Here is a 27,058-nt window from a genome sequence, read left to right as displayed (position 1 = left end):
TAATTAATCAGTTTTGGTAGTTCACTGATTTCCCAAAAACTTCCAGGTGAGAGATTCTGTTCTTGATCACTTCTATTGTAGAACATTTAAGATTGTCTTTAATATCTGTTATCTTTTCACCATTTGCTCACACAATTGATTTAGGAAGATGGTGGAACTTTCCAGGATTCCAGGATTTTAGCCAGACAAAAAAACCCTAACAAATCCTACCTGTTAATCTAAATAATATTTGTTTATTCTTATTCAATGCATTTGGGTGAGAGACACTAGTAGAATTCAGTTACTTATATGTACAAAATATGTGCTACTAGAATATTTACTTGAAGGTATGGCTGTTTTTAAAATTATCTCCTCAAAAAGTTTTGTTTTTAATAAAAGGTAAATGCAGATAAAATTTCTGGAGAATTTTAATTTTGGTACTCTGAGATTATTGATAGAGGCCACTTCCAATCAATGATACATTTCACTTACTTGTGTGTTGATATAAATGTGTACACAAATACCAGATAACCTATGCAAAGATGCTGGAATAAGGCACAGCATTCAATATTAATTAGATTAAGAAGAACTGGTTAAAATTAATTAGCCCATTTATGAGATCCACTCCTTGAATATACCCTTTCCTTTCATATATAGATGACTTAAGCCAAATAATCAATAAAGCATTATTCATGTTTGTTTTCCCAGCAGTTATGGAAGAATGAATGGATGGATGGATAACTTTACATTCATAATAGAAATGGTGTGGCAAGAAAGGGAAGTGTGGTGGACTGGCAATTGAAAAAATGACGGGAGACGCAGAGAAGACGTCTGAGCAACTGCCAGCCCCGAGAGCCCCCGGGTAGCAGTATTTATTAAGAAAATGCAAATACAAAATCAAAACAATGACTTCAACATTAGCTCAGCAACATTATCTAGCTAGGCCTTGGCGAAGGTGATAAATTTCCCGTGAGAAAGCAGGGCACCAAAGGTCCCATGGGAATGGCTCGGATAGGTACTGTGAACTCCCACACACATTCCTGTCCTCTGAGCTTTGCAGATAACAGGATCAAACTCTCATCATAAAGACACTACTGCCCTCATGAGGAGCGTTTGTGATACCCCCAGATCTTACAAAGCTGTACAAGAACTTGCAGAATATGATGGATATATTACCACATTCCCTCCTTTTTTATTTATTCAAAGATAGGGGGTGTTTCAGTGGCAAAATACACAGTTCCCTCGCAAACTTGGTTTCGTACACTTAAGGCTGAGGCACACATTTGAAATAGATTAGGAATACATTGAATACAGCAACATAACATAATAAGTGTAATAACAATTATTACAACTAATTGAAACAATAAATGTAACCATGAGCTGTCAGGAAGCCAATCCCATAGCAAAGCCCAAAGTGACTTATTGAAGCCATCTTTCCCTGCTTCGTGTTAGCTATGCGGTCTTCCATATCATGAACAGTTCTTGTAATGTTAGGCTCATAATTATGTATAAAAAACACAACAATGTAAATGAATTAAAGCACAAACTCCTAACATTATATCTAAAGCATAAAGTAACTTGGCGAATTTCAGACACTTCTTCATTTAACATCTTAATATTCTCAACAGTATCATAAAACATAGCAACAGTAAAATTATTTAAAATATGAATATCTCTATAGTTCATAGCTATTCCAAAAGGTGGGTACATGCATACAAAGCTAACAATTAGTTACATTTAAACTCTTTGCTGCAATCCAAACGTCCTTGATGTAGGAATTTTCCTTCCTTAAATTATCACCAAGGTCTCTAGTTTCTGAGATAATGGCAGCTCTCCGCCTCCGCATTAGAGTCCGTGGAGGCATAAGACGAATGGAAAAAGAAGTTGTGTAAAGTAACTTAGGCAACTCCAATTGACACCAATATTGTCCATAGTCTGAAACAGAAACATTAAAAGAATCAGAGTTGTAGCACAGGCTGAAGATATAATATCCTTATCAGGTCCCGAGTAAAGAATGTCTTGACCCTTATGCCAGGACCAATATGCTGGAAAAATCAAAAGATGCCGCTGTTTGCAGATTAATTTAGTCCGATTCCCCAAAGGAACCTGCTGCATACAAGTTGATAATCTCAGATAAGCAGTCATCTTTTCCCAGCTTTCACAGCGCCACGCCTGGACTGCCGGCATCAAGAGAATCAGGAACCACGGAAACACCATCCTGAGAATCAGGAACCTCAGGAACGGAATCAGGAACCACAGGAACGGAATCCTGAGAATCAGAAACCTCCTCACTGGCACCTGCGAAGGCGCTTGAATGATCAGGCCGGATACATCGACCAGGAACCCAACGAATTTGACCAAGATGTTCTACTGCTGCATAACCACGTCCCCACGTAATCAGCTCAGCGGGAACCCATGCCGGATCCGGAAGGAATCGCACCAACACTCGAGGCCTCACTGCATCTGTAGAAGGGGAAGAAAAATGCCTGCTGGCGCGCGCAGGGGGTTACCAGACAAATTTAAAAATTTAAAGTATACAAAGCAAGATTTAAATGATCTTGAATTGCCGGAAGCCCCAGGAGCTTCCTCCTTTTTTATTTAATTTAGCTAACATGTTCTTGAGCGTGCCATTATAACGCTCCACAATAGCTTGTCCTGTGGAATTGTATGGAATTCCAAATTTATGTTCCACGGACCACTGTTTGCAAAACTGATCAAAGACTGTGCTCCGATAAGCCGCACCATTGTCTGTTTTTAAAGTTTGAGGCGTACCAGCGACTGAAAATGTCTTAATGCAATGATTGATGACATGTTTAACCGCTTCACCTCTTTGAGGAGTAGCCATTAGAAATCCTGAATAAGTATCCACAGTCACATGTATATACTTCCAAGGTGCAAATGATGGATACTGAGTAACATCCATTTGCCAAATCATTGAAGGTTTCAACCCCCTGGGGTTGACTCCCATAGGAATAGCTGTGCCTTGCTTTGAACAAGTTGGACATTGTTGAATTATGGCAGCAGCTTCTGCAGCAGTAAGCTTGAATTGATGTGCCAACGCTTTAGCATTTTGATGAAAATAACTATGGCTGTCCCATGGCTGGACAGTGAGAACTGAAGTTACAGCACTGTCAGCTTTGGCATTGCCTTGTGATAAAATTCCAGGTAAATTACTATGACTACGGATATGAGCAATAAAACACACATTCATACGCTGCTCCAAACATTCTTGCAACAACAAAAGCAAACGTAGAATATTAGGTGATATTCCAGGAGACAAATAAGAACCTGCTACAAAGGGTAACAAATTATATACATACAAAGAATCCACTATTAGATTAAAATCCTGATTTTGAAAATTTTGAAAAGCCAAAACTACAGCAGCAAGTTCTGCCTGCTGGGCAGACTTCTGCTCTGATGTCACTTTTGTATGCCAAATTCCAGATTTATCTTTCCAAACACAAGCACACAAAAAAAAATTTTTTCCTCCATCAGTAAAAACTGTAGGAGCATCTGATATAGGCTGATTTACTGATTTAGGTCACACCCTGTCCCATTGATCTCTCATTTTGCTGACTTTGACCCCCCCCAGGAGCCCGACATTGCGCTTTAAAATGTCCAGGCTTCCCACAATTAAAAAAAGTTTCTTTTTTAGCATTTCCTGCCTGGAGAGCCAGAACTAAAGTCTCCATGTTAAAAGTCTGACTCCCCACCTTTTGGCAATCTGCGTTAGCCTGATCTACTGCTAACTTCAAAAGCAATTCATTCCGGGCAAATTGATTGTCAATTTGCCTTTCAATAGCCACTTTCAATCTGCTAATGAAATTTTCATAGGGTTCATTGTTTCCTTGTTTGATGTTAGTAAAGGTCTTCTCACCACCTTCGCCGTCAGGGAGAGTCCGTACGGCTTGAAAAATTAACTGTGGGAGAAGAATGAACCCCTCCTCAGGCATTCCATCTCGCTGTAATTCCACTGTTGTAAAATTACCAGATCCATAAAGCTGATCTGGAGTAACATTTGCTGTTCCCCTTTGAACTGCCAGCTGTCTCCATTTCTGATCTAACACCAAATATTGAGCTGGAGTTAGAATCATATTAAATAGAGCTCTCCAGTCAGCTGGAATCATTTTATTTCCATAGCCAACTGCTTCTAACAATGCCTGAGTGTATGGCGATCTAACACCATACTCTTTTTGCTGCTTGCTTAACTTCCTTTAAAATCTTAAGAGGCAGAGGCTTCCATATTCTCTGTGGATTTAAAGCAGCATCTACACCAATTTCTACTGGATTAAGTTGAATCTCCACTCCAAAATCTACCAAATCATCTCCTGATAATTCCCCTCTATTTGTTGCTTCTTGAATAGCTGCAGTAACTGCATCTACTTGAACTCTTAAAGGCAAACTCTTCTCTTCTGACAAAGTATTTTCAGTGCCTGACAGCCCTCTGGATTTATCTGGAGGTGCTGTCGGTGGCAATATACGCACCGCATTGTAAGGCGGCAAACCTTCTTCGGGGGTGATAGGAGCGGTTGTTCATGCGTAGCTAATGCATCCATAACCACCCTCCAGGTTAACAAAATTGAAGAAGGGCACGAGGCTCCTCGTGCAAAAATTTCCCTATCTTTCTCCAGCGCTCTACTTTAATACTACCTCCTCTGGATAACACGGAATATGTTTCCAAACATACTGTAATAAATCCTCAATTTCTTTCTTTCCTACTTCATGTCCTCTACTATGAACTCCAAACTTAAAACTATTCCCAGCGATCTCTCTCATTTCTCTAAGGTGCTTTGTCTGAGCTTTCGAGAGACCTTCCCCCATACTCACGAAAAGAATCTGTCTCCGTCCAGCGAAGAAGATGAGGGCCCAGTCGACGTCCGCGACGATGAGTATAGGATGCGGGAAACGTATAGCTTTCAAGCTAACACGCCAAAACGTATAGCCTTCCAAACTATCACGTCGGGTCACCACTTGTGGTGGACTGGCAATTGAAAAATGACGGAGACGCGAGAAGACGTCTGAGCAACTGCCAGCCCCGAGAGCCCCGGTAGCAGTATTTATTAAGAAAATGCAAATACAAAATCAAAACAATGACTTCAACATTAGCTCAGCAACATTATCTAGCTAGGCCTTGGCGAAGGTGATAAATTTCCCGTGAGAAAGCAGGGCACCAAAGGTCCCATGGGAATGGCTCGGATAGGTACTGTGAACTCCCACACACATTCCTGTCCTCTGAGCTTTGCAGATAACAGGATCAAACTCTCATCATAAAGACACTACTGCCCTCATGAGGAGCGTTTGTGATACCCCCAGATCTTACAAAGCTGTACAAGAACTTGCAGAATATGATGGATATATTACCACAGGAAGTTGCGGCAGAAAGAATAAAGAAAGAGATAGGAATGGAAATATAACAGGAAGAGTGAGAGGAAAGGAGAAGGACAGAAAAAAAATGAGAAGTTACATTTAGATTTTGAAGTTAAGTTCCTCCTCTCCAGCAATGACTGATCTTCTAAAGGACTCAGCATTGTATTTTTTTCAACTTTTTCAACAGTCATGCTGGCCAAATGACCATGGAGACGTCTTCGGACAGCAGTGGCTCTTCGGCTTTGTAATGGAAATGAGCAGCGCCCCCTAGGGCCAGAAACAACCACCACGTATGTGCGAGGGGAACTTTTACCTTTACCTTTAAGGGGTGTGTGTAAGTGCACTAGTGTGTCTATTGTCCCCACCATATTTTAAATTTTTCTCATTTTTCTCATTCAAACTTGTAACTTTCCTTTGATGAATAAATTCCTTCATTCCTTTGATGAATAAACAAGTTAAAATATGATGGGGACAATAGACACGCTAGTGCACTTACACGCACCCCTTAAAGGTAAAGGTTCTCCTTGCACATACGTGGTGGTTGTTTCTGGCTCTAGGGGGCGCTGCTCATCTCCGTTACAAAGCCGAAGAGCCAATGCTCTCCGAAGATGTCTCCATGGTCATGTGGCTGGCATGACTAAATGCCTGAAGGCACATGGAATGCTATTACACCTTCCCACCAAAGTGGCCCCTATTTTTCCACTTGCATTTTTTACATGCTTTCGAACTGCTAGGTTGGCAGAAGCTGGGACAAGTAATGGGAGCTCACTCTGTTACACGGTGCTAAGGATTTGAACCGCTGAACTGCCAAACTTTCTGATTGACAAGAACAGTGTTGCTAGTCACTGAGCCACCCCCTCTATTAGGAACCTCTTAAATATGAGGCGAGGTCCACAGAAGTTAAGATAGAATTAAAACTGTGAAAGTTGGTAGCTAAGACAACCGGGTAACATATTCCAGACTTTGATAACTCTATTACCGATATTTGACAGCTCTGATATCTGTAATCATTGACAATTTTCTCCACTTCCTTTTATTTTCTCAGAAAACACGAAATATTTCTATTCATATGCACTTATTTCAGGTGAGGCAAAAACCTATCAGATAAATGTGGTTCCCTCCTTTTGCCATATTGTAAACCTTGAGGCTAGTGTAAAATAAATGTCCATATCACAAGAGGTGCAGCATCAGATGTTGCTGCTGCTTTAAGTTCAACTATCAAAGGGTATTTTAGGAGAAGAGAAGGAAGTCTGAAGTCAAGGAAATCTTACGAAAGTTCAGGGGTGGGGTTGCTGGGGGTTTGCAGGAGTTCGGGAGAACCCCTAGCTAAGATTCTATGCAGTTTGGAGACCCCCCCCAAAGCCCACTCCTGGCTGTCCCCACCCACCCTGCCCCTCCCCTCCCAGGAGTCCCCATGCAATCCATTTTGAATGCAGTTAAGTGTAGGACATACCCAGAGGCTCGTGGAGGGCGAAAAACAGGCCTCCCAGAAGTTTGGGAAGGCTAGAAATGGGCCTGTTTCCAGCTTCCAGAGAGCCCCCTGAGCCCAGGGAAGCCATTTTTGGCCTCCCGGAGGCTCGAGGAAAGCCTCCAGAGCCTGGGGAGGGCAAAAACATCTCCTCACCATGGTGCAGGAAACTGACTAGGCCACACCCACCATGGCCACACCCACCCAGCAAACAGGCAGAGAACCCTTTGCTAAAATATTTGAAGCCCACCCCTGTGGAGGTTTGGAAAGGTATGGTGTAGTCTACCATATTTGGCAACAACATCAGGACTATATGCCAGCAAAGGATTAGAATTTCCCATCTCTTGTAGCTATTGTTTTATCAGTCACCCAGACAACTTAAGTGGGGTAGGTCCAGGGGTGGGTTTCTACCAGTTCTGTCCACCTCTGTAGAAACGGTAGCTCTGAAGAGCAGCAGACATAGAACCGGTTCTATGTCTGCTGATGTTTTTGCCCACCCATCCACCCGGGCTCTTACCCGATCTTTATTTCCTGATTATTTCAACTTCAGCTGCCAAACAAGGAACAGCTGCAGTTAAAAAAGTAGGAAAAGAGGGCTGTTTCACAGGCTGCGTCTCTTGCACACAGCATGCTGATGATGATTTACAGGCATGCGGCTCGCAGCCTGCAGGGAAGCTGGTAAATCCTGAACCAATAGTTAACCCTGCCGTATCCCACCCCTGGGTAGGTCTATTCATGTTCTATTCCACACTCAGGCAAAAAAAAAAATCCCCAGTTTTTCAATACTCTTGTTTTCTGACTTAAAGAAGTTAATATATGACAGAATTGGCTGCAAATTTCTGATACATACAGACTTGTTTCATTAAAAGGGTAAAATGGGTGAGTGTGAAATCTGTAGTGAAAGAAATTGTACAGATTATATTTGTGTCTAGTAGATAATGAAATCTGGAAGAAACAGAAGACAGAATTTTGACCTCATTATGAAGGTTTAGGTAGTAGTACTTGAAAGGCTATGGAACATTCAAGATGCTCTTTAAGGGTGCGCCTCAATTTTATGTAATTGAGGGAATATACTATATTCAAAACATTGTTCCGTCAAACTGCTGATACTCATAAATTAATAGAAGAGCTCACTTGAGAAACATAGCAAATCTTCTTAGACCAAGTCATATTAGTGATGTGTTTCCTAAGACAGTTCTAAAGCGGTGTTCTAATTAATTGAGTCTTTCTTCGATCTATGGCTATTTCAGAAAATGTTTGAACAATCCACACTGTGAAGACTTTAGAGCAAAAATGAAAAACAGAAACAAAAACAAAACAAAATAAAAAACCCTGAAAGAGAATAATTATGTAAAAGTTTGCTGTAATAATAATAATAAAAAACATAGTGTACATTTTGGTTAGTATCAGCCTTACATTAGTTCAAACAGGGAGCATAGCAAGATGAAATAATTCTAATTTACTGTAAAGTTACATTACCAGAATCTTACAAGTCTAAAAATACGTTTCTTTCCCATTGAATTTATACAGTAGTTGAGATGCTTGCTACTCTCCCATTCCTTTTGCAGACTAAACTGCCTTTATCTGACCCTTTCCCTGACTTTTCCTTCTGTTTTCCAAGATCATACCCACATAATATCTCAAACCAATTGGTTTTTAAGGTTAATTATTTGTTGCATCTAAGAATTACACAGTAGTCATCTTTTCTCCAATGTTGATTCTTGACTTCAACTTATAATTGTAATAAATTGATAAGCTGTAATAAGACAAATTGCAAGGATTTCTTGGTCATGCTTTCAACAGTTGGTAGGACAGAATTCATATCATTCTTGTTGGGTTATTTGTTGCTTCTGTAGTAATCATCTTGTCTCCATTGTTGATTCTTGACTTCAGCTTACAATGATTATTGTAATTTGATAAGACTTTATAAGACAAACTACAAGAATTTCTTGGTTGTGCTCTCAACAACCTGCAGGACAGAATTCATACCATTCTTGTTATTTGTGGCATCGAAGAATTATACACTAATCATCTTGTCTCTGTTGTTGATTCTTGACTTCAACTTATAATGGCTGTTGTAATTTAATAACACTTTACAAGAACTACAAGGATTGCTCACAACAACCTGTAGGACAGATTTCATATTATTCTTGTTATTTGTTGCTTCTAAGAATTATACAGTAGTCATCTTATCTCCATTGTAGAAACTTGACTTCAACTTATAATGGCTGTTGTAATTTGATAACACTTTACAAGAACTACAAGGATTGTTCAGAACAATCTGTACGACAGATTTCATATTATTCTTGTTGTATATAACCAAGTGACACCTCCCACTTGTTTTTTTCATGCATGAACTACTTTGAAGTGGTAGTATATTTCAAAGAAGGTTTACATTCCTTTCATATTCTAAAAAAATGTTCAGTAGTTATTCAAGCTGTTAAGCATCATATACCAAAGCAATTTTCAGATAACTGTAGCTTTTGACTGCATATGAATAACTGAAATTGCAGAAGCTGGCAGGGGTAATTGCATCAAAAGAGAGTTAATCTTTGTTTAACTCCCGTGACTTTATGTACTTGATATACTGAAAGCAATAAAGTGCCACTGTTTCAAAATAAGGAATTTGTTTTCTTTTGGTAAGATAGTAGACGGCTTATCTGGGAAGAAGAGTGGTGGGAAAGACGTTAAATCCTTTAAGAATCTTACATCTTGTTATGAAAAGATGTCTCTGGAATTTGGTTGAAAGATGTTTTTCTTAGTGCTTCAATACTTGGAAATTGGATTTCACCAATAAGGGCTTCAGGCTGATAATTGAAGCCATTTGAGATCACATAATTGCAACGCTATTCTTAAAAATCTCAGCAATCTATGCTAGGATGCTTTGGAAGCATACATTTAAAATACATCTTCCACAAAATGACTGGGCAGTGGAAATGAAGGAACAAGCATCTTGTACTTTCCTGCAAATAGAGTGGAATATGTAAATGGAATTAATTTACCCTGGTTTTCCCCTAAATCCCAGTGGTGGGATTCAATTTTTTTTTACTACTGGTTCTGTGGGTATGGCTTGGTGGGCATGACAGGGAAGGATACTGTAAAATCTCCAGTCAGAGGGGGTATTTGCCAGTTCTTCAAACTACTCAAAATTTCCGTTACCGGTTCTGCAGAACTGGTCAGAACCTGTTGAATACCACCTCTGTTTCTGTCTCATTAAAATCTGAAACATTCAAGAAAGAAACATGTTTGAAAAGCCCATTGGAAATTACATTATTTGGAACTTCTCAGCCTCCTTTTGTCTGAGGTCTCCTGTATATATATGCTCTTTCTATTAATTCTTAACTGTTAAACTTTGAAATAAGAAATGTAAAAAAAGAAAGAAATTACATGTTTGAAGTACCTTTTTTGATATGTTTTGGTGTAATCTGAAGATGAGTTTGGATTCGAAAATTCAAGGAAGTTAAAAACTAGTAGGTAGCTAAATTTGGATTTACATTATATTCCAGTTTGTGCAGATATGGTCAAAAGTTGTACAAAATATACTCTTTAAGTATTTATTTCTTTTGCCATTGATCTAAATATAGCCTCATGTTTTAGATGTTGATATATCACATTAGAGAGTCTGTTGGATGTAGTGGTTAAAGCACTAACCACTAGTGTTTAAGGAAGATAACATTGACTTTAAAGTATATTTTTTGATTTGTTTTGATGTAATCTGAAGATGAGAATTGGATTGGATTTGGAATATTTAAGAAAGCTAAAAACTAGCGGATAGCCAAATTTCAATTTACACAATATTCCAGCTTGTGCAGATATGCTCAAAAGTTGTACTAAAGAAACACAGGTATGGCCTATGTGTGGCCTCTGTGGAAGACTAAGATAGGAATAATAAAACACTTAGAGTGGAACACAAGCTGAGCCCTCTAAAGAGAATTAGATCTTAAGATATTTTATTTTTTGTATATTTTATTTATTTATTTTTTTATTTGTCAATTGGTTACAAGATAATAGGTATAAGTAAAAACATAGTTATGAATACATGGGTACATATAAGAAAAATAAAAACAATATAAAAGAAACAATAGGACAGGGATGGTAGATACGTTGGTGTGCTTATGCATGCCCCCTACAGACCTCTTAGGAAAGGGATGAGGTCAATAGTAGACAGTCTAAGGTTAAAGTTTTTGGGGTTTGGGGAAGAAACCACAGAGTCAGGTAGAGTATTCCAGACATTGACCACTCTGTTGCTGAAGTTGTATTTCCTGCAATCAAGTTTGGTGCGCTTAACCTCGAGTTTGTATCTATTGTGTGCTCTTGTGTTGTTATGGTTGAAGTTGAAGTATTCATTGACAGGTAGGACATTGCAATGTATGATTTTATATCCTATACTTAGATCAGACAGAAGGTGGCAGAGTTCTAGTTTTCTAGGTCTAGAATTTCGAGTATGGTGGCATAAGATATTCTGCAATGAGTAGAGGAGTGGAGAACTCTTTTTGTGAAATATTTCTGGACTTTCTCAACTGTGTTAATATCAGATACGTAATGAGGGTTCCAGACTTGATGAGCTGTATTCAAGTATTGGTCTAGCAAATGTTTTGTATGCTCTAGTTAGTAGTGTAATATTACCAGAGAAAAAGCTACGTAAGATTAGGTTAACAACTCTTAACACCTTTTTGGCTATGTAGTTACAGTGGGGTCTAGCACTTAGGTCATTTGAGATGAGTACTCCAAGATCGTTGACAGAGTTTAGATTATCAACAAGGTCTTGACTATTCAGCCTGTATTTTCTGATTTTTTTTTATCAATATGTAGGACAGAGCATTTATTTGTTAAGATTTGAAGTTGCCATTTGTTTGACCATTCTGATACATAGTCAAGGTCTTTTTGAATGATAGCAGTATTTCCTGTGGTGTTGAATAGCTTTACATCATCAATGAAGAGAACACAGTTGCTCTTGATTTGATCACAGAGGTCATTTATGTAGAGTATGAAGAGAGTTGGTCCTAGAACGCTGCCTTGGGGGACACCACTGTTGACAGATACAGAATTTGATAGGATGCTCCCAATTTTGACCATTTGTTGTCTGCATCTGCTTTAGATGCATTTGATGCTAACTATTTCTTTTTTTTTTTCAACATACTGTTGAGATTTGGAAAGTTAAAAGGCCTTGGGGAGTTTGGCTGAATTCTGAAATTGCAAATTAGTCTATCTTTCCTCGTTATTTGATTTCTGCAGATGGCAGGATGAAAATATATGCTTGATTAAATACTTCTTTACTTTAATGAACATTAGGAAAATATGTATGTATATTTGTATATTTCAATATATATATATCCCAAGCAAACTTTAAGGCAAATTTAATTTAGGTATGTTTAGAATTTATTTATGTATCTAAAATAGAATAAGTGGGTGTGTGTATGTCAGGTGGAGGGAATGAGGAAACAATCATATCTTCTTGCAATGTAAACCCCTAAACCTTGAATATTTGTGTGTGATGCTTCAACCATATGTGACACAGTATGTTTCCTAATTTTCGTTTCATTTTGGTTCAGAACAGACAGTGATTATTTTAATTGGTAACCTTAAATTGTAGTCAGAATGTTTCCTAAAATTAAAATCAAAATTTAATCAATGTTCCAGCTCAGGTCAAAAAAACCTGTGTATATATGTGTGTGTGTGTGCGCGTGTGTGCGCACAGTGGTGGGATTCAAATTTTTTTATTACTGGTTCTGTGGCCATGGCAGGGGAAAGATATTGTAAATCTCCAGTCAGAGGCGGTATTTGCTGGTTCTCCAAACTACTCAAAATTTCCACTACTGGTTCTCCAGAACTGGTCAGAACCTGCTGAATACCACCTCTCTCTCTCTTTCTTTGTGTGTATTTGTACTTATATTCTTATTTATTTGAAGATAAAGTTGAGGAAAGTTTCCAATTTTGGGAATATTTAACTTGCAGAAAGAAGGCTTTCCTGGCATATGACTAACTGCATTGTTCTTGGCTGTTCATCCCAACAGGTGCACAGATTATGGGATTTACAACATTGCACTTCCTGATTGAACCTTCAGATGCCGTCACCACACGGGGAACTAATGTTTTGTTGAACTGTATGGCAGAATCGGATCAAGGATTTCCTGTAATCAAATGGAAGAAGGATGGCGTCTTTTTAAACTTGGCAGTGGACGAGAGAAGACAGCAGTTTTCCAATGGATCTCTTTTGATACAAAATATTGTCCATTCCAGACATCATAAACCCGATGAAGGCCTTTATCAATGTGAAGCATCGTTAGAAGGAACTGGAGCTATCATCAGTCGAACAGCCAAAGTTTCAGTAGCAGGTAAGGATCCAGGTTGGAATGAGAAGATATTTTATGGCTTATTTGAAGATGGAATTACAAGCCTGAAGGGATTTTTTTTAAAAGGTTTCTTTCATTTGCAAAGTTAGAATATGTGGAATCTGTAATACTTTCCAAGCTGATCAACTTTATTGAGACATAAGTCTCATTTATTGAGGAGCTGTGGTGGTGCAGTGATTAGAATGCAGTATTGTAGGCTAACTGCCCACAGCCTGGAGTTCAATCCTGACCGGCTCAAGGTTGACTCAGCCTTCTGAGGTTGGTAAAATAGGGACCCAGATTGTTGGGAGGGCAATACAGTGACCTTGTAAACCAGAGTTGCTGACAAGCGCTATGAAGTAGTATTTAAGTCGAAGTGCTACTGCTATAAGGTTTCATGGACAGCAGCTCACTTGATCACTTGTGAGAGAAGGTATGCTATTACAGGAGTTAAAAGATGAGAGAAGGCTTGACAGGAAAATGGTGGAAAGTTAAGCGGTTTTAAGAAATAGCTGAGACTGAGACTCAGAAGAGAGCTGCTGGCTCAGTGTTACTATCAGTTTGCAAAGTGAAAGGACAAACAATCCACTTTCCCTGCTCAAGTCTGCTGGAATGGATTAGATTATTATTATTTTTTTTGATAGATTGGAATTTGGTGGCCAATTTTTGTAACTGATTGCGAATGTGGTAGACAAACTTCTACCCCTGATGTTTTGAAGGAGGGTCCTGATAGGCTGAAATGTGCTATTGCCTTGTTGCTGTTGGCAGTTCTGATGTCCAACTAGGACCCATGTATTATTTTGCACAAAGTCTGGCTAGTTTGTGCCTTGTAGAATCTAGAGGGACAAATTGTTGGCACATGATGGCATGCATCAGATGACAAGAATCTGAAAGTAATAACATTGTAGGTGATGTTGTGTGCAGTTGTAAATGTGAAGGCAGACCTGGCAAGTTTTGGTCCTCATCTTTGTGTGGTTGTGTTGTTATTCCTAAAAGTGGGTAAGTAGCTATTTTAAACTGAGTGGGGATCTAAAGACAGTCATAGACCTGTCATGCAGTGCTATCAAAACATAGTCATTTGGACTAAATAAGATGTCTCAAACCCTGATATCTGGATGTGTTTTTATCTTGTCAATGATGATGTTTTAAATACCCAAAAGTTTATTTTTCTTGTAGATATTGAGATGGATTGTCTCAATATCCATGGTTGCTGGGATGGTATGGTATGGTCTAGAGATCATCAACAGATTCCAGCTTTCTTAAGAAATCTGTGCTTTCTTGTCTTTTGTGTGATTTAGAATAGAATAGAGTAGAGTAGAGTAGAGTAGAGTAGAGTAGAGTAGAGTAGGGTAGGGTAGGGTAGGGTAGGGTAGGGTAGGGTAGGGTAGGGTAGGGTAGGGTAGGATAGAGTAGGATAGGATAAATTCTTTATTGGCCAAGTGTGGTTGGACACACAAGGAATTTGTCTTGGTGCAAATAATCTCATAAGGTATGATACTTAATGATAATCATAGTGTACAATAAGCAATCATACTAGAAAACAGTCAATATAAATCGTAAGGATACAAGCAACAAAGTTACAGTCATACAAGTGGGAGGGGATGGGTGATAAGGAGTGATGAGAAGATTAACGGTAATAGTAGTGCAGACTTTGTAAATAGTTGGACAGCGTTGAGGGAATTATTTGTTTAGCAGAGTGATGGTGTTCAGGAAAAAAGTGTTCTTGTGTCTAGTAGTTCTGGTGTGCAGTGCTCTATAGTGTCATTTTGAGGGAAGGTGTTGAAACAGTTTATGTCTGGGATGTAAATATTTTCAGAGTCCTCTTTTTGACTCATGCAGTATACAGGTCCTCAATTGAAGGTGGGTTGGTAGTCATTATTTTTTCTGCAGTGATTTGGAATGTTGGTGATTTTTCTGATGTTTGAAATAATGGGCTGATTTGAGTGACCTGGTTTGTGTATTTTGGTGGTATATATCCTTTGGAGCAAAATACATTATTCAGATAATAGAACATATGTTTTGCTTTCTGTCTGGGGAATCTTAAGGATCTGCTTTTTATATCTGACAATTTATAACTCGTTTGTAATTTAGTATTCTCTCCTATTGCAAAATCTTATGCAAATGTAACCTCGAATTAAGAATAAATACCAAGATGTACTGTAGAATCAGAACAAAAGTTCATGGGTGACAAAAAAAAAATGGAGAAATTGTTATTTTCATAGCTTGCTGGTAGGTTATCTGAAAATATCTTACTGATCATTCTTAATAGCAAGAGACAAGATGTGCCTATGATCACATCTAGCAACCACGTCTTGTGTTTTTATAATAAAGCTTCATAACAGGCATCTTAAAAGTCTTAGTCTTTGCCTGTTGCACTTAGAGAAATGTTAATTCTTTTGATAGCTGTCTGAGTAATTAACCTCAAGAAATCTTGCCTTGAGGAAAAATGTAATTTTAAATAAATGTAAGGATGTTAAAAAACATCTTTTTCTTCTTTTGTTGAAATATTAGGGTTTTTTTTTGGCAAAATTAGACATGACGTTAATGTATTTGTGATATTGCTATTTGTCTTGAATATCTCTAATCATCCCTTTCTTGTTCTGCACTGTTAGATGCACGTTTAGGATCTTCAAAAATGAGAGGCAGTCTTTGAAGCTAGTAATTAACTGGTTTATGGATTAATTCAGAGTCAGGGGAAAAAAAAACTTTTCTAAAATGTAAAATGCATTTTTCTTACTACTTTCTGCCTCTTCTAACTTTATAGCTCATGGAACTTGGTTAGATTGGTTTCAGAACTTCGTTTTGACAGTTCATTTTGTGTGTGTGTGTGTGTGTATAAAAAGTGTTACTTTTATGTCTTTTCTGCCAGCGTCAAAAATGCATCAAGCTGGGGACAAGTGGAAACAGGATGATAGGCGAGAGGAGTCTAAAAAGTGATCAAGCACCCGTATTAGTACTGCAGTCACAATAAGCAATAGACAATTTTCTTTCCATCATGAGATGGAACAGCCAAATAGATAGATACTGAAGCACTGGAGAAAAATAATGTGTTGGTGAATTTTTACAAAAGCCTGCAATTATTGGAGCCTATCTGTTCAGTGTGCAAATATATCTTCTCCTTCTGTTTTATAACTGGCAATGTTAGAAAAACTGAGATTCCTGGGCAGAATGCTTATGTATAGTAAATGTACATTATGAATATTAAGATAATTTATATATATAAAAGCCAAGAACCACTCACTCATCGTGAAATCTCCAAAACCGTAAAGCCTACAAACTTGAAATTTGGTACTATGTTCCTCTTGGCTTCTAGGTGCTCACTAAGAAAGGATTTTTCGAAATGACCATCAGATCATTACTATTTCTTAATACAGTAATTAACATGCTCTGATGCTAAGGAGTTCTACTCTGCCTCCCCACTTGAAAAGAACTCTGTTCCAACTGCCAGTTGCCTTCTATTAACACGCACTGATGCTAAAGAGTTAGACATTCTACTCTACCTTCCCACCTGAAAAGAACTCTGAACTTCCAGTTTTCTCACATTCCGTTATCTCAGTTCAAACTGGCAGATGTACCATTCCTTCTCTCGGGAGTGGTCTGGAGCTCCTTACAGTACTAAATGTCAGTACCTCACCAAAATGTCTATGCCTTCCACCTGTCGAACTGCTTCCAGACTTAAGGTGGTGGGAGCTATATTCCCTTATGTGTTTCAATCACTGACCTCCACTGAGCCAACATATTGTGAACTCGATTTCTCCTGCATAGCCCAATCACATAGTGTCATTACAAAGTATGGGTATCCAGATAGATAGATAGATAGATAGATAGATAGATAGATAGATAGATAATGCAAGGGTGTCAAACTCAAAGCCCGTGGGCCAGAGGTGGTATTCAGCAGGTTCTGACCAGTTCAGGAGAACCAGTAGCAGAAATTTCGAGTAGTTCAGAGAACTGGCAAATACTACCCCTGACTGGCCCCGCCCTCATCTATTCTCCGCCTCCTGAGTCTCAGCTGATTGGCTGGGTCTTCTTTTGTTGCCCTGCACAGGAGAACGGAGCTGGAAAGCAGATTAGTAGGGTGGGGAGGGAATGGGGATTTTGCAGTAACTTTCCTCCAGGAGCGGGATGGGAATGGAGATTTACAGTATCCTTCCCCTGCCATGTCCACCAAACCACGCCCACCAAGCCACACCCACAGAACTGGCAGTAAAATTTTTTTGAATCCCACTACTGATCTGGACTGTGGGGCCAGCGTGGAAACAGCAAAGGACCAGCCTGTGGTGCCTCTGCCAGCAAAAATGTGTCACAGGGGGGTTGCATGCAGCCCCATTGAGCTCTGTTTTAGCTGGCAGAGAGCTATCAAAACAAACTAAAACCAAAAGAAAAGGAGAAATGTCTCCCATTTTGCATTTGAGCATGCAAGAAGGGCAAGGAAGGAAAAATAAGGAGAGGAGAAGGAAGAAGAAAGAAGAATGAGGAAGGAAGGAAAAAGAAGAGAAGGAAGGAAGGAAGGAAGGAAGGAAGGAAGGAAGGAACGAAGGAAGGAAGGAAGGAAGGAAGGAAGGAAGGAAGGAAGGAGATTATAATAAGAGTGAGGAGAGTCTCAGGGAAATTTTGCCTTAGCACTTGGCCACCACAAGTGTCCTATGAATGATGTCGTGCTGGCCATGCCTAATCCTGTCCATGCTCCCTGTCTTCCCCCTCAAGGTCAAACACCACCCTGATGTGGCCCTCAATGAAACTGAGTTTGACACCCCTGCTCAAGGCAGAATGTTCATGTATAGTACATGTACATTAGAAATATTAAGATAATTATACGTATAAAACTCTAATGGAAACCCTAGTGTTATTATTGCAAATAGATAGAAATATGTGGCTCCAATAGATTGGAGTCATCAAAGTTTGATCATCTTCCATCTGTTATATGGAGTTTTTTATCTGATTTAAACACGATCCGACAGCAGATCAAATCTGAAGAACTATCAATACAAGATTTTTTAAAAAAATCAACAATCAATAATAAGCAAGGTGAAAGATTTGACCAAACAACACAGAACAGATTGACAGGCAGTGTTTACATGTTGAGTTCTACTAAATTTAAATTTATGTCTGTTAAATTCCACCCTATTAATTTCAGTCTTTCAACCTTGTCTTGGACTTTTTTTTAATCTTCTCCCTTTCATCTTCTCACTCTTTCTCTATATAATAGAATTTTTATTACAATAGTTAAAAAAAAAAAACTAATACAGGCTAAACTTAGAGAAAGAAATGAGAATGGAAAGAAAGAATAAAAAGTGCAGGCAAAAAGAAAAAAAACCAAGAAAAGAAAACAATAATAAAGAAAAAAAATGTTAAAAAGTCACTTCCAACCTTCATTGCAACATATAATAACTCTTTGCTCTGTCTAAGGTTAAACAAATATCTCTTCATCCCAAATCTCCCATAAATTTATGGAGTTTTTTGTTGAGCATTTCCTACACAACAATATAGAAGACAGATAGCAACAACTTGGTATGCTCTGCTCTCCATACAATCACCCTCTCCCAACTTGGTTTTCTTCTGAATATATAGAGTTCAAAAATTTCCCAGCAGGTATTGGTACTGTTAGGAATTCTGGGGTTTGAAAACCACAGACTGGGAGGGCATCAAGGTTGGAGGAAGACGGTGCAATACAGGGAGTGGTGGGATTCGGTTTTTTTTACTACCTGTTCTGGGGGCATGGCTAGGTAGCCGTGGCTAGGTGAGTATGGCCAGGTGGGTGGGCATGGCTATGTGGTTGTGTGACTGGGGGGTCAAAAGTCTTTTTTTTTTCTCAGCACCCCCCCCCCCAACCAATTTTTGGCCTACTGGGCCTCAGGGAAGCCTCCTGGATGTTGAAAAAAGAAGCATTTTGAAGACTTCCAAGGTAAATACAACAGCGAGGTGGGGGTCAGCTGTGCCACATGATTTATATTAGCTAGAAAGCAAGAAATCTGATGATTTCCTGCTTTCTAGCTAATCTAAATCACATGTACAGCTGATTGTCGGAAATCCAGGTTTGTCTGAACCAGTAGCATTTTTTTTACTACCGGTTCAGGTGAACCAGGCCGAACCGGCAGCATTTCACCTCTGAATATTTAAGACTTGTGGACTTCAACTTCCAGAATTCCCCAGCCTGCATGCTGGTTGGAGAATTCTAGGAGTTGAAGTTCATAAGTCTTTAAGTCCACAAGTCTTAAAGTTGCCAAGATTGAACACCTCTGGTATATGGGATTTGACAAATGTCAAGAGATTAAGAGAGAGATTGAAGGATGCGATTTGATTCATTATTCCTCGGTGTAATTTCCATTGGGCTTTTTTCTATAATTAATGGGAGTTTCTTGTTGGAAGGAGAAATAAGTTTTAAAATGTATTAAGTTCCAAAAAGAAAGTTGTATGAAGTTAAAACTATAAACCAGTATCTTTTTTTGTTTTTGTTAAGTATTAAATACAATAGTTTTATATAGAGGAGAAATAATTATCAAATCCCTCTTTGGAATAACATAATTTATTTATTTTTCATTTAGTGGAATGATGTATAGCCCGTTCTTTAATACATTTCTCAGAGCAGCTAGCAATTTTTAATATACAGTACAATAAAATTAAAAACTGCAAATCAAAGAGGTGCAAAAAGATATTAATATTTAAGGAAGAGGAAAAATTGGTTTGGTTTATATTTATTCTAAATTCAATATACAAAATTAAAAAAGAGCTTTCTTTAAAAATATGCACTGCTCCAAATGTTGCAGTCTATTAAAAAAGATGATTATAAATTGCTGTAAATATCTGTTATTCTCTACAATCTTTTCATCTTCTCCTGAAGTAGTACTCATACCCTAAACATTTGTAATCTGAGTTATGTGCCAGAGCTGCCTCCCATAATTTGCAAAACATATAATGCCTTTTTTTTAGTTCACATTTTACTATGTTATTGCCATCAACGGTGTACAGTTGGCAATACATATTAAATTGCTTTTGATACATTTACTTGTTCTCAAAAGTTTTACTTTAAAGACTATCATTCTAGTGAAAATATTACAATAAATTACATGCACTTTAATATTTCATACACTGGATGGATGGATTTGGTCCCTGAATTGTTACAATCTAATACTAGATTGTATCATTTAGAGGCAATAGCATCATCTACACAATTTCAAAGTATGTTTGATGTATTTCACAGTTATGAATGACAAAATGCAGGAAGTTATTGAGTCAAACGTATTTTCTCTCAATAAAGACTATGAGCCTGATTTTATCTAATTTGTGAGACGTTAGCTGTTTATAAAATAGTTCAGAATGGAAGCAATCAGATTACCGCTTTCAGAGGCTGTATGTGAATGTTTCTGAAAGCTGAGGAAAATCACCCAGAATTGCCAGTGAAAATTTATACAAAATGAAATTTGAAATAAGCGTGGAGGTTTCTCAGATGTGACATCCATGGAAAAATTGAACTGGACAAGATAAGAATAGCAAAAGTTCTCTAAAAGTTTTTTTAAAAAAACTCCTTAAATTTATTTTTCCTTTTGCAAAAATATTTATGAAACTGCTTAGATAGAAGTAGAAGGTCACAGATCTCTATGCCACTGTCTGAAAGAATGAACTCTATTGCTCCAGCCACATTTTTCATCCACCTTAGACATCTATGGAGACTCTCAGACATCCAGGTCATAGTTGTCCCAAATGTGCTTTTTCAAGAGGCAACTGGACTTCCTTGTTTTTCTTTGAAGATGTTTTGCTTCTCATCCAAGAAGCTTCTTCAGCTCTGACTAGATGGTGGGGAATTGAAGGATTTATGCTCTTTGGAGAGAGTTGGTCATTTGCATTCTTTAAGAGAGTCATGGAGGCCACTTGGAGGTTTGTCTATGTCCTCGGGGTGACATCCATTTGCACTACTCGGGTGACCCTGAGGACACAGTTAACTTCCAAGTAGCCTCAATGGCTCTCTGAAAGAATGCAGATGACCAGCTGTCTGCAAGGAGTAGAAATCCTTCCATTCCCCACCATCCAGTCAAAGCTGAAGAAGCTTCATGGATGAGAAGCAAAACAAGAAAGTCCAGTTGCCTCTTGAAAAAATACCTTTGCAGCCTCCACCTTAGACCTTGAGCTTGGCATATACAGCTCAGCATGACTCAAGCACAAAAGCTGAAGAATTTAAACTATGAAGGGAAGGACTACCAGCATTACACACCAGGGTTTCATACCTCTGTCCCAAGGCAATCACCTTTGATTGTGCTTTTCAACTATCCATGAGATGGCTATTTCTCACCGTCTCTTTCCTTCTCACATGGCTGTTGCCTTTCAGTCATTGTCATGTCTGACTCTTCATGACACCCCTGGACTACAGCACACCATTTCAAATATTATTATCATACTTTATTCATTAAACATGAAACTCCATCAAGTGAACATTAAAAAATGAATCACATATACCATTGATTGGTGCTAATGGTTGATACAAGTTGTTGCCAGCATCTTAGGTATCAACGAAGTACCTTCTTAAAATGTATGATGTGACGAGTAGCGTTTTTTTGCAGTTGCTCTGGTGTTATTCCAGGAAGCTGTTATTTCTAGATATACTTCTTATATATGGTGCCAAATGCTCCAATGAAAATGGAAATCACTGTCACGTGTTTCATCCATAATCACATAGTTTTGATGACCAGGTTGCTGCTGCTGTTGTTATTATTATTATTATTTAACAATGACAATAATAATAATAATAATAATATAAACTACAAAAGAAATAGCAAATATTTCCTTCCTTTTTACAACTGTTAAGGCTGAAAGACTATCTAGTTGCAACCACCAGCATCTAAAATAGAACGTAAATTAATCAATTAATTTGTTTGTTTGTATTTGTATCCTACCTTTATTAATTGTACAAGTAGCTCAAGGTGGCAAACATATCCAATCCACTTTCTTCTTCCTACTTTTCCCACAACAACAACTCTGCGACGTGGGTTGGGCTGAGAGAGACTGACTGGCCCAAAGTCACCTGGTTGGTTTTTATGCCTAAGGTAGGACTTGAACTCCTGCTTTCTAGCTTGGCACCTTAACCATTAGACCAAGGCTCCAATTAAACTAAACTAAACTAGACCTAACTAAAAATTAACTAAAAGTTGGATTTTTAGACAAAGTAAACACAAACAAGGAAATATATGTTTTTTAAAAGTAGCCAAGATGTTTTATGCATAATACTGCATTGGATTATAAATCACCTTTTCCCCCTTCTAAGACTTTTTTGAGAGTCTTTCAGATCTTTAACAATCACCATTTGTAAAAATTGCACTTGGCTGTTGAGAAACGAGAGCAGTGAAGAGAAACTAAGAGGCTGCCTCCTACTTTAACATCTTATTAAAAGTCCCAATTTAACAGGCTGCTGATTATTGGTATTTCTCTGTAATTGGTGAGTCCAAAGACAGAGACATTACATTAAATCATTTGGGTTCCTTCCTATCAAGCATTCCTGGGTCAGCCCACGGAGGTTTCTCTGGCTCAACTTGCTGGTGTCAGCAGAGGTCATATGGGGTGGGCAGGGGGATGGAAGGGGGAGAAAAGCACATTTTTCTTCATGCATCAATTCTATGCATAGATAATGAAGAGATGGATAATTGAAGAAGGGATCCTGCTGGGATAATGATTGGAGATGAAAGGCATTTTGCTCTGATTTGCATCAGGTGTCAGTCTTGCAAACTGAGTTCTTTTGTGGGGAAGAGAAACGGGGATTGATTTTTACATCCGCAGCAAAACAAAATTTTGGAACTTTTAATGCTGGTGAAAAAAAGAAATGGAAAGAGCATTGAATTGAACAAAGCGTAATGAGCTCGCTTTCCCCTTGAGCTATAACCAAGTTGCTAGGTGTTGTTTTAATTCGTATTCATCTATCCCATCTTTCCACCAAAGATCTCAAGGTTATGTAGGTTTTCCATCATATTAGGACAGAGACACTGATTTATTTATTTATTTATTTGGTTTGTCAATTACTTACAAGATAATAGGTATAAGTAAAAACATAGTTATGAATACATGGATACATATCAGAAAAATAAAAAAATATAAAAGAAACAATAGGACAGGGATGGTAGGCATGTTGGTGCGCTTATGCACGCCCCCTACAGACCTATTAGGAAAGGGCTGAGGTCACTAGTAGACAGTCTAATGTTAAAGTTTTGGGGATTTGGGGAAGAAACCACAGAGTCAGGTAGAGTATTCCAGACATTGACCACTCTGTTGCTGAAGTCGTATTTCCTGCAATCAAGTTTGGTGCGCTTAACCTTAAGTTTGTATCTATTGTTTGCTCTTGTATTGTTGTGGTTGAAGCTGAAGTATTCATTGACAGGTAGGACATTGCAATGTATGATTTTATATCCTATACTTAGATCGGACCGAAGGTGGCGTAGTTCTAGATTTTCTAGGTCTAGAATTTCAAGTCTGGTGGCATAAGGAATTCTCCTCCATGCTGCATCGAGAGCCCAGGAAAGGTTGACTCCTTCCTATGATGTCATTTAACTGAGTCTGTACTAAGATATAAAAGCCAGCCCCCGGAAGAGACCCCAGCTTTTGACTCAGCTCCTTTCAGTCAGTAGCTGTGTCTCTGAAAGCTTCTGTTAGATAACACTCACCAGCGATCTTCAATGCTGTTTTCCCTCTTTTCAAGCAAGGTTGGGAGCAGTGTTGCCAGAGTGCTGTTCAGGCAAGTTGGGCAGCGTCGACCTCCCCCATGCCTGCAGTTTGAGCGGTCGTAAAAAGCGATCGGCAAACCAATACCAGTGTCAGCCAGCTGATCCTTTGGCCAGAGGCTGCCCTTTCCTTTGCTTACTTCACTCAGGGCTCTTTATAGCCTAAGGAGAAATTATTCGATCTCAGAGCCTGTTTCCCATAGTCAGCGGCCATCTTGGATTGAAGCCTTCCACCACGAGATGAGCAGCCATTTCGTAAACCCGGGGGCCAATTTATACCCTAAGGGGCTTAATACAAAAATTTTACAAACAGTTTCTTTCCATTCTAAGAGCCTTTATTCTTCAAATGGGGCAAGATAAGGGTCAGGCAGAGTCCCCCCCCCCCAGTGGAACAGTCTCTTAAGCCAATAACAGAAAAAGTTGTAGGCAATGCACCCAATCAGTCCAGAGGGAGGTGGCTGCTAAAATCAGAGCTAAGGCTATAGCCCCTAAGGAGGCAACTCAGGCTGAGTTGAGGGCAGAAAAGCGCAGACATGCAGCCCTAGAGAGGCAGTTCAACAGAACTATTCAACAGAAGGGAGTGCAACTACAGCAGGTTTCACGTGATACCTGTGGGCCCCAGCCAAGCCCTCCCAGGGGAGGAGAAGTTATCTATGAGCCTTTTCATCCTCCATCCTGGTCTCCTGAGGCTTTTGCAGTACAATGATCCTCAGGATCTCAGCAGATCTGGGCCTTATTTCCAACAGGATTCTGGGCCCTATGCCCCCCCTGCTCCCTCCACGCCTTGAACCTCTTCTCAATCTAGGCCCGAAGCCACCTTCACTCCCTCAACAGCAGGCCTTTGGCCTTCTGCCCCTACCTTTGAGCATAGACCAGGGGATATCCAAGATGTTGTCTCTTTGGCCATTAGGCAGGGATTGGCTGAAGGCTTCAAGCAAATCCTTCGACCTCCGAAAAGGGTTCAGGCCCTTCTCCCTTCTCAATCTATAAGTTGCCACATCACCTAGATTTACACAGGCCCCAGGACCTCAGGGTCAATTCTTCTCTACCAGAATGGGAGGAGGTTGATGAGGAGGGAAGGGCTTCACCATCTGAACACAATTACTCCTCTTGTTCAGAACGTGAAGTGGGTGAGACCTTTGACCAAAATCTTTCAGAGGAAGAGAACTCTCACCCAGAGCAGACATCCTCTGCATTCATCTTCAATCCTTCTCTCTTCAGGCCATTACTCAGCATGGCCTTGGTCACTGCCAAGCTGTCGCCAGAGGAAGTGGCTCCAGAGCCACAAGGAATTCCCGCTAGCCAGGGAGACTCATTCTTCTCCAAGCCTGTAGTCCATGCAGGGGTTTTGCCTTCTCCCACTTTGTTCCTGGACATAGTCAAGAAACAGTGCGCTTCCCTTTCGGCAGGTCCTCGCCCATCTTCTCTGGATTAGCGTTTCTACAACGTCAGTGCGGCCCTGGACAATTCCCTGGCAGTGCCTTCTGTTGACATTCCAGTTCTGGCCTCGTTCCCATTTTCTGGCACTCTCACGTGGGCATCCATATGGTGGCTGCACCAACTCCAGATTAGATTGCCTATATCTGACCTTCGGTCTCACCAAGGCCTTAATAAGATTATCGCAGCGGCGGAATTCACTGCAGATGCCACTCTCAATTCCACCAAATTTGCATCTAGGGCCATGGCATCTTCAGTAGCAACAAGAAGACTGTTATGGCTCAGAAATTGGTAGGTGGAGTCACGCCGTAAATGGAAGCTGGTTTTAGTTCCATTCGCGGGCGATAAGCTTTTTGGCGATGCTCTGGCACCTTATCTCATCGAAACCAGAGATAAATGTAAAATGCTCTCTTCCTCTGGGAAGAGAGCCGACTATCGCTCAGCTCCTTATACTCCTTATAGCCCTTTCGGGAGGGTGGGGGTCGTTCCTGCCATTGCTCTAAGTAATCCCTCATTCTCCCCACCCATCGGAGGTTGCCTAGCCTTCTTTGCCTCCAAATGGGAGGAGTCAATGGCGGATGCCTGCGTGCTCAGCACTATTAGGTCAGGATTACAATTGGACTTCCTAATGCACGCCCCCCCCCCAAAAAAAATTGATCTGTGTTCCGATTGCCTTCCTAATTTCTTCTATAGATGTTTTATTATTCAAATTTTGTTTCTCTTCATCAGTAATTTTGGGCAAGTTATTTTCATTCAAGCATTGATCAATAGATTCTTCTGGTATTTCTTCCTGTTTATACAATTTCATAAAAAACTCCTTAGCAATTTCTTTCTTTTCTTGGGTCTGCATACATAATTTCCCTTCCTGATCTTTAGATTTATCATTTAGATTTATCTTATGTTTTACCAAATCTATTTCTTTCTTAATGTTTAAATTGTTCGGGTCCTTTTGTCTCCTTGTTTCCAAATCTTTCAGTTTCTCCCTCCATACGTTTTGTTGCTGTCTTTTTTCTTTATTCTTTTTAATATTGTAAACAATAGTTAGACCTCTCACGTAGGCTTTGGTCATATCCCAAAGATTCTGTAGGGAGGTAAGTTCTCTTTTGTTTATTTCAAAAAATACATTCAATTCTTTCTTTATCATTTCAATATATTCTTTATCTGTTAGCATGGTATTGTTAAATGTCCATCTTCCAATTTTTCTCTTTCCTTTCCATTTAATTTGAATGGGATTGTGGTCAGCCCATAGGTTGGGCAAAATCTTGATCTTTTCAATATTCTCCATTAACCCAGGGTCCATCCATATCTATTCTATTCTGAGCCAAGAATGGTGGGGGTTCGAAAAAAAAAGTATATTGTTTTTTATTTGGGTTTAATTCTCTCCACACGTCTCTCAAGTTAAGTTCTCTTACCGTATTATTAAAAGACGAAGGGAATATTCTCCTTTTCTTTTTTCTTTTTTTGGAAGTTCTATAATCTTTATCTTTGTCTGGGATTGCATTATAGTCCCCTACAATGCATACATTAGCATACTCAAATTCTATTATCTTATGGTGAAGCCTATTAAAAAAGTCTTTTTGGTTTGTATTCAGGGCATATATTGTGATTAATAACATCTTTTTCTGGTTTACATTTATTTCTATAAACAGCATTCTCCCTTCTTGATCTTTGTATATTTGTTTATGTTGCAACCAATCCTTTACATATATTACAATACCCCCCTTTTTTTCGATTGCAAGTGCCAAATACATTTTACCCAAATTAATATTCTTTAA

General features: G+C 39.0%; 1 protein-coding gene across 1 annotated transcript in view; it reads left to right on the top strand.

Moving 5' to 3' along the window:
• DCC (DCC netrin 1 receptor) overlaps window positions 1-27,058 on the top strand; it is a 1,175,771-nt gene that overhangs the window by 474,415 nt on the left and 674,298 nt on the right. The window contains exon 2 of the mRNA XM_087927493.1: window positions 12,829-13,149. Within this exon, the coding sequence (XP_087783619.1) occupies window positions 12,829-13,149 (321 nt within the window). The remainder of the gene's footprint in view (window positions 1-12,828; window positions 13,150-27,058) is intronic.

This window comes from Pseudonaja textilis, chromosome 2 (assembly GCF_049901715.1).
Source record: "Pseudonaja textilis isolate UNSWEBS1 chromosome 2, rPseTex1.2, whole genome shotgun sequence".
In the NCBI taxonomy this organism is placed as follows: domain Eukaryota; kingdom Metazoa; phylum Chordata; class Lepidosauria; order Squamata; family Elapidae; genus Pseudonaja; species Pseudonaja textilis.
Note: the sequence above shows the minus strand (reverse complement) of the source record. Positions and strands in the feature narration are given on the sequence as shown.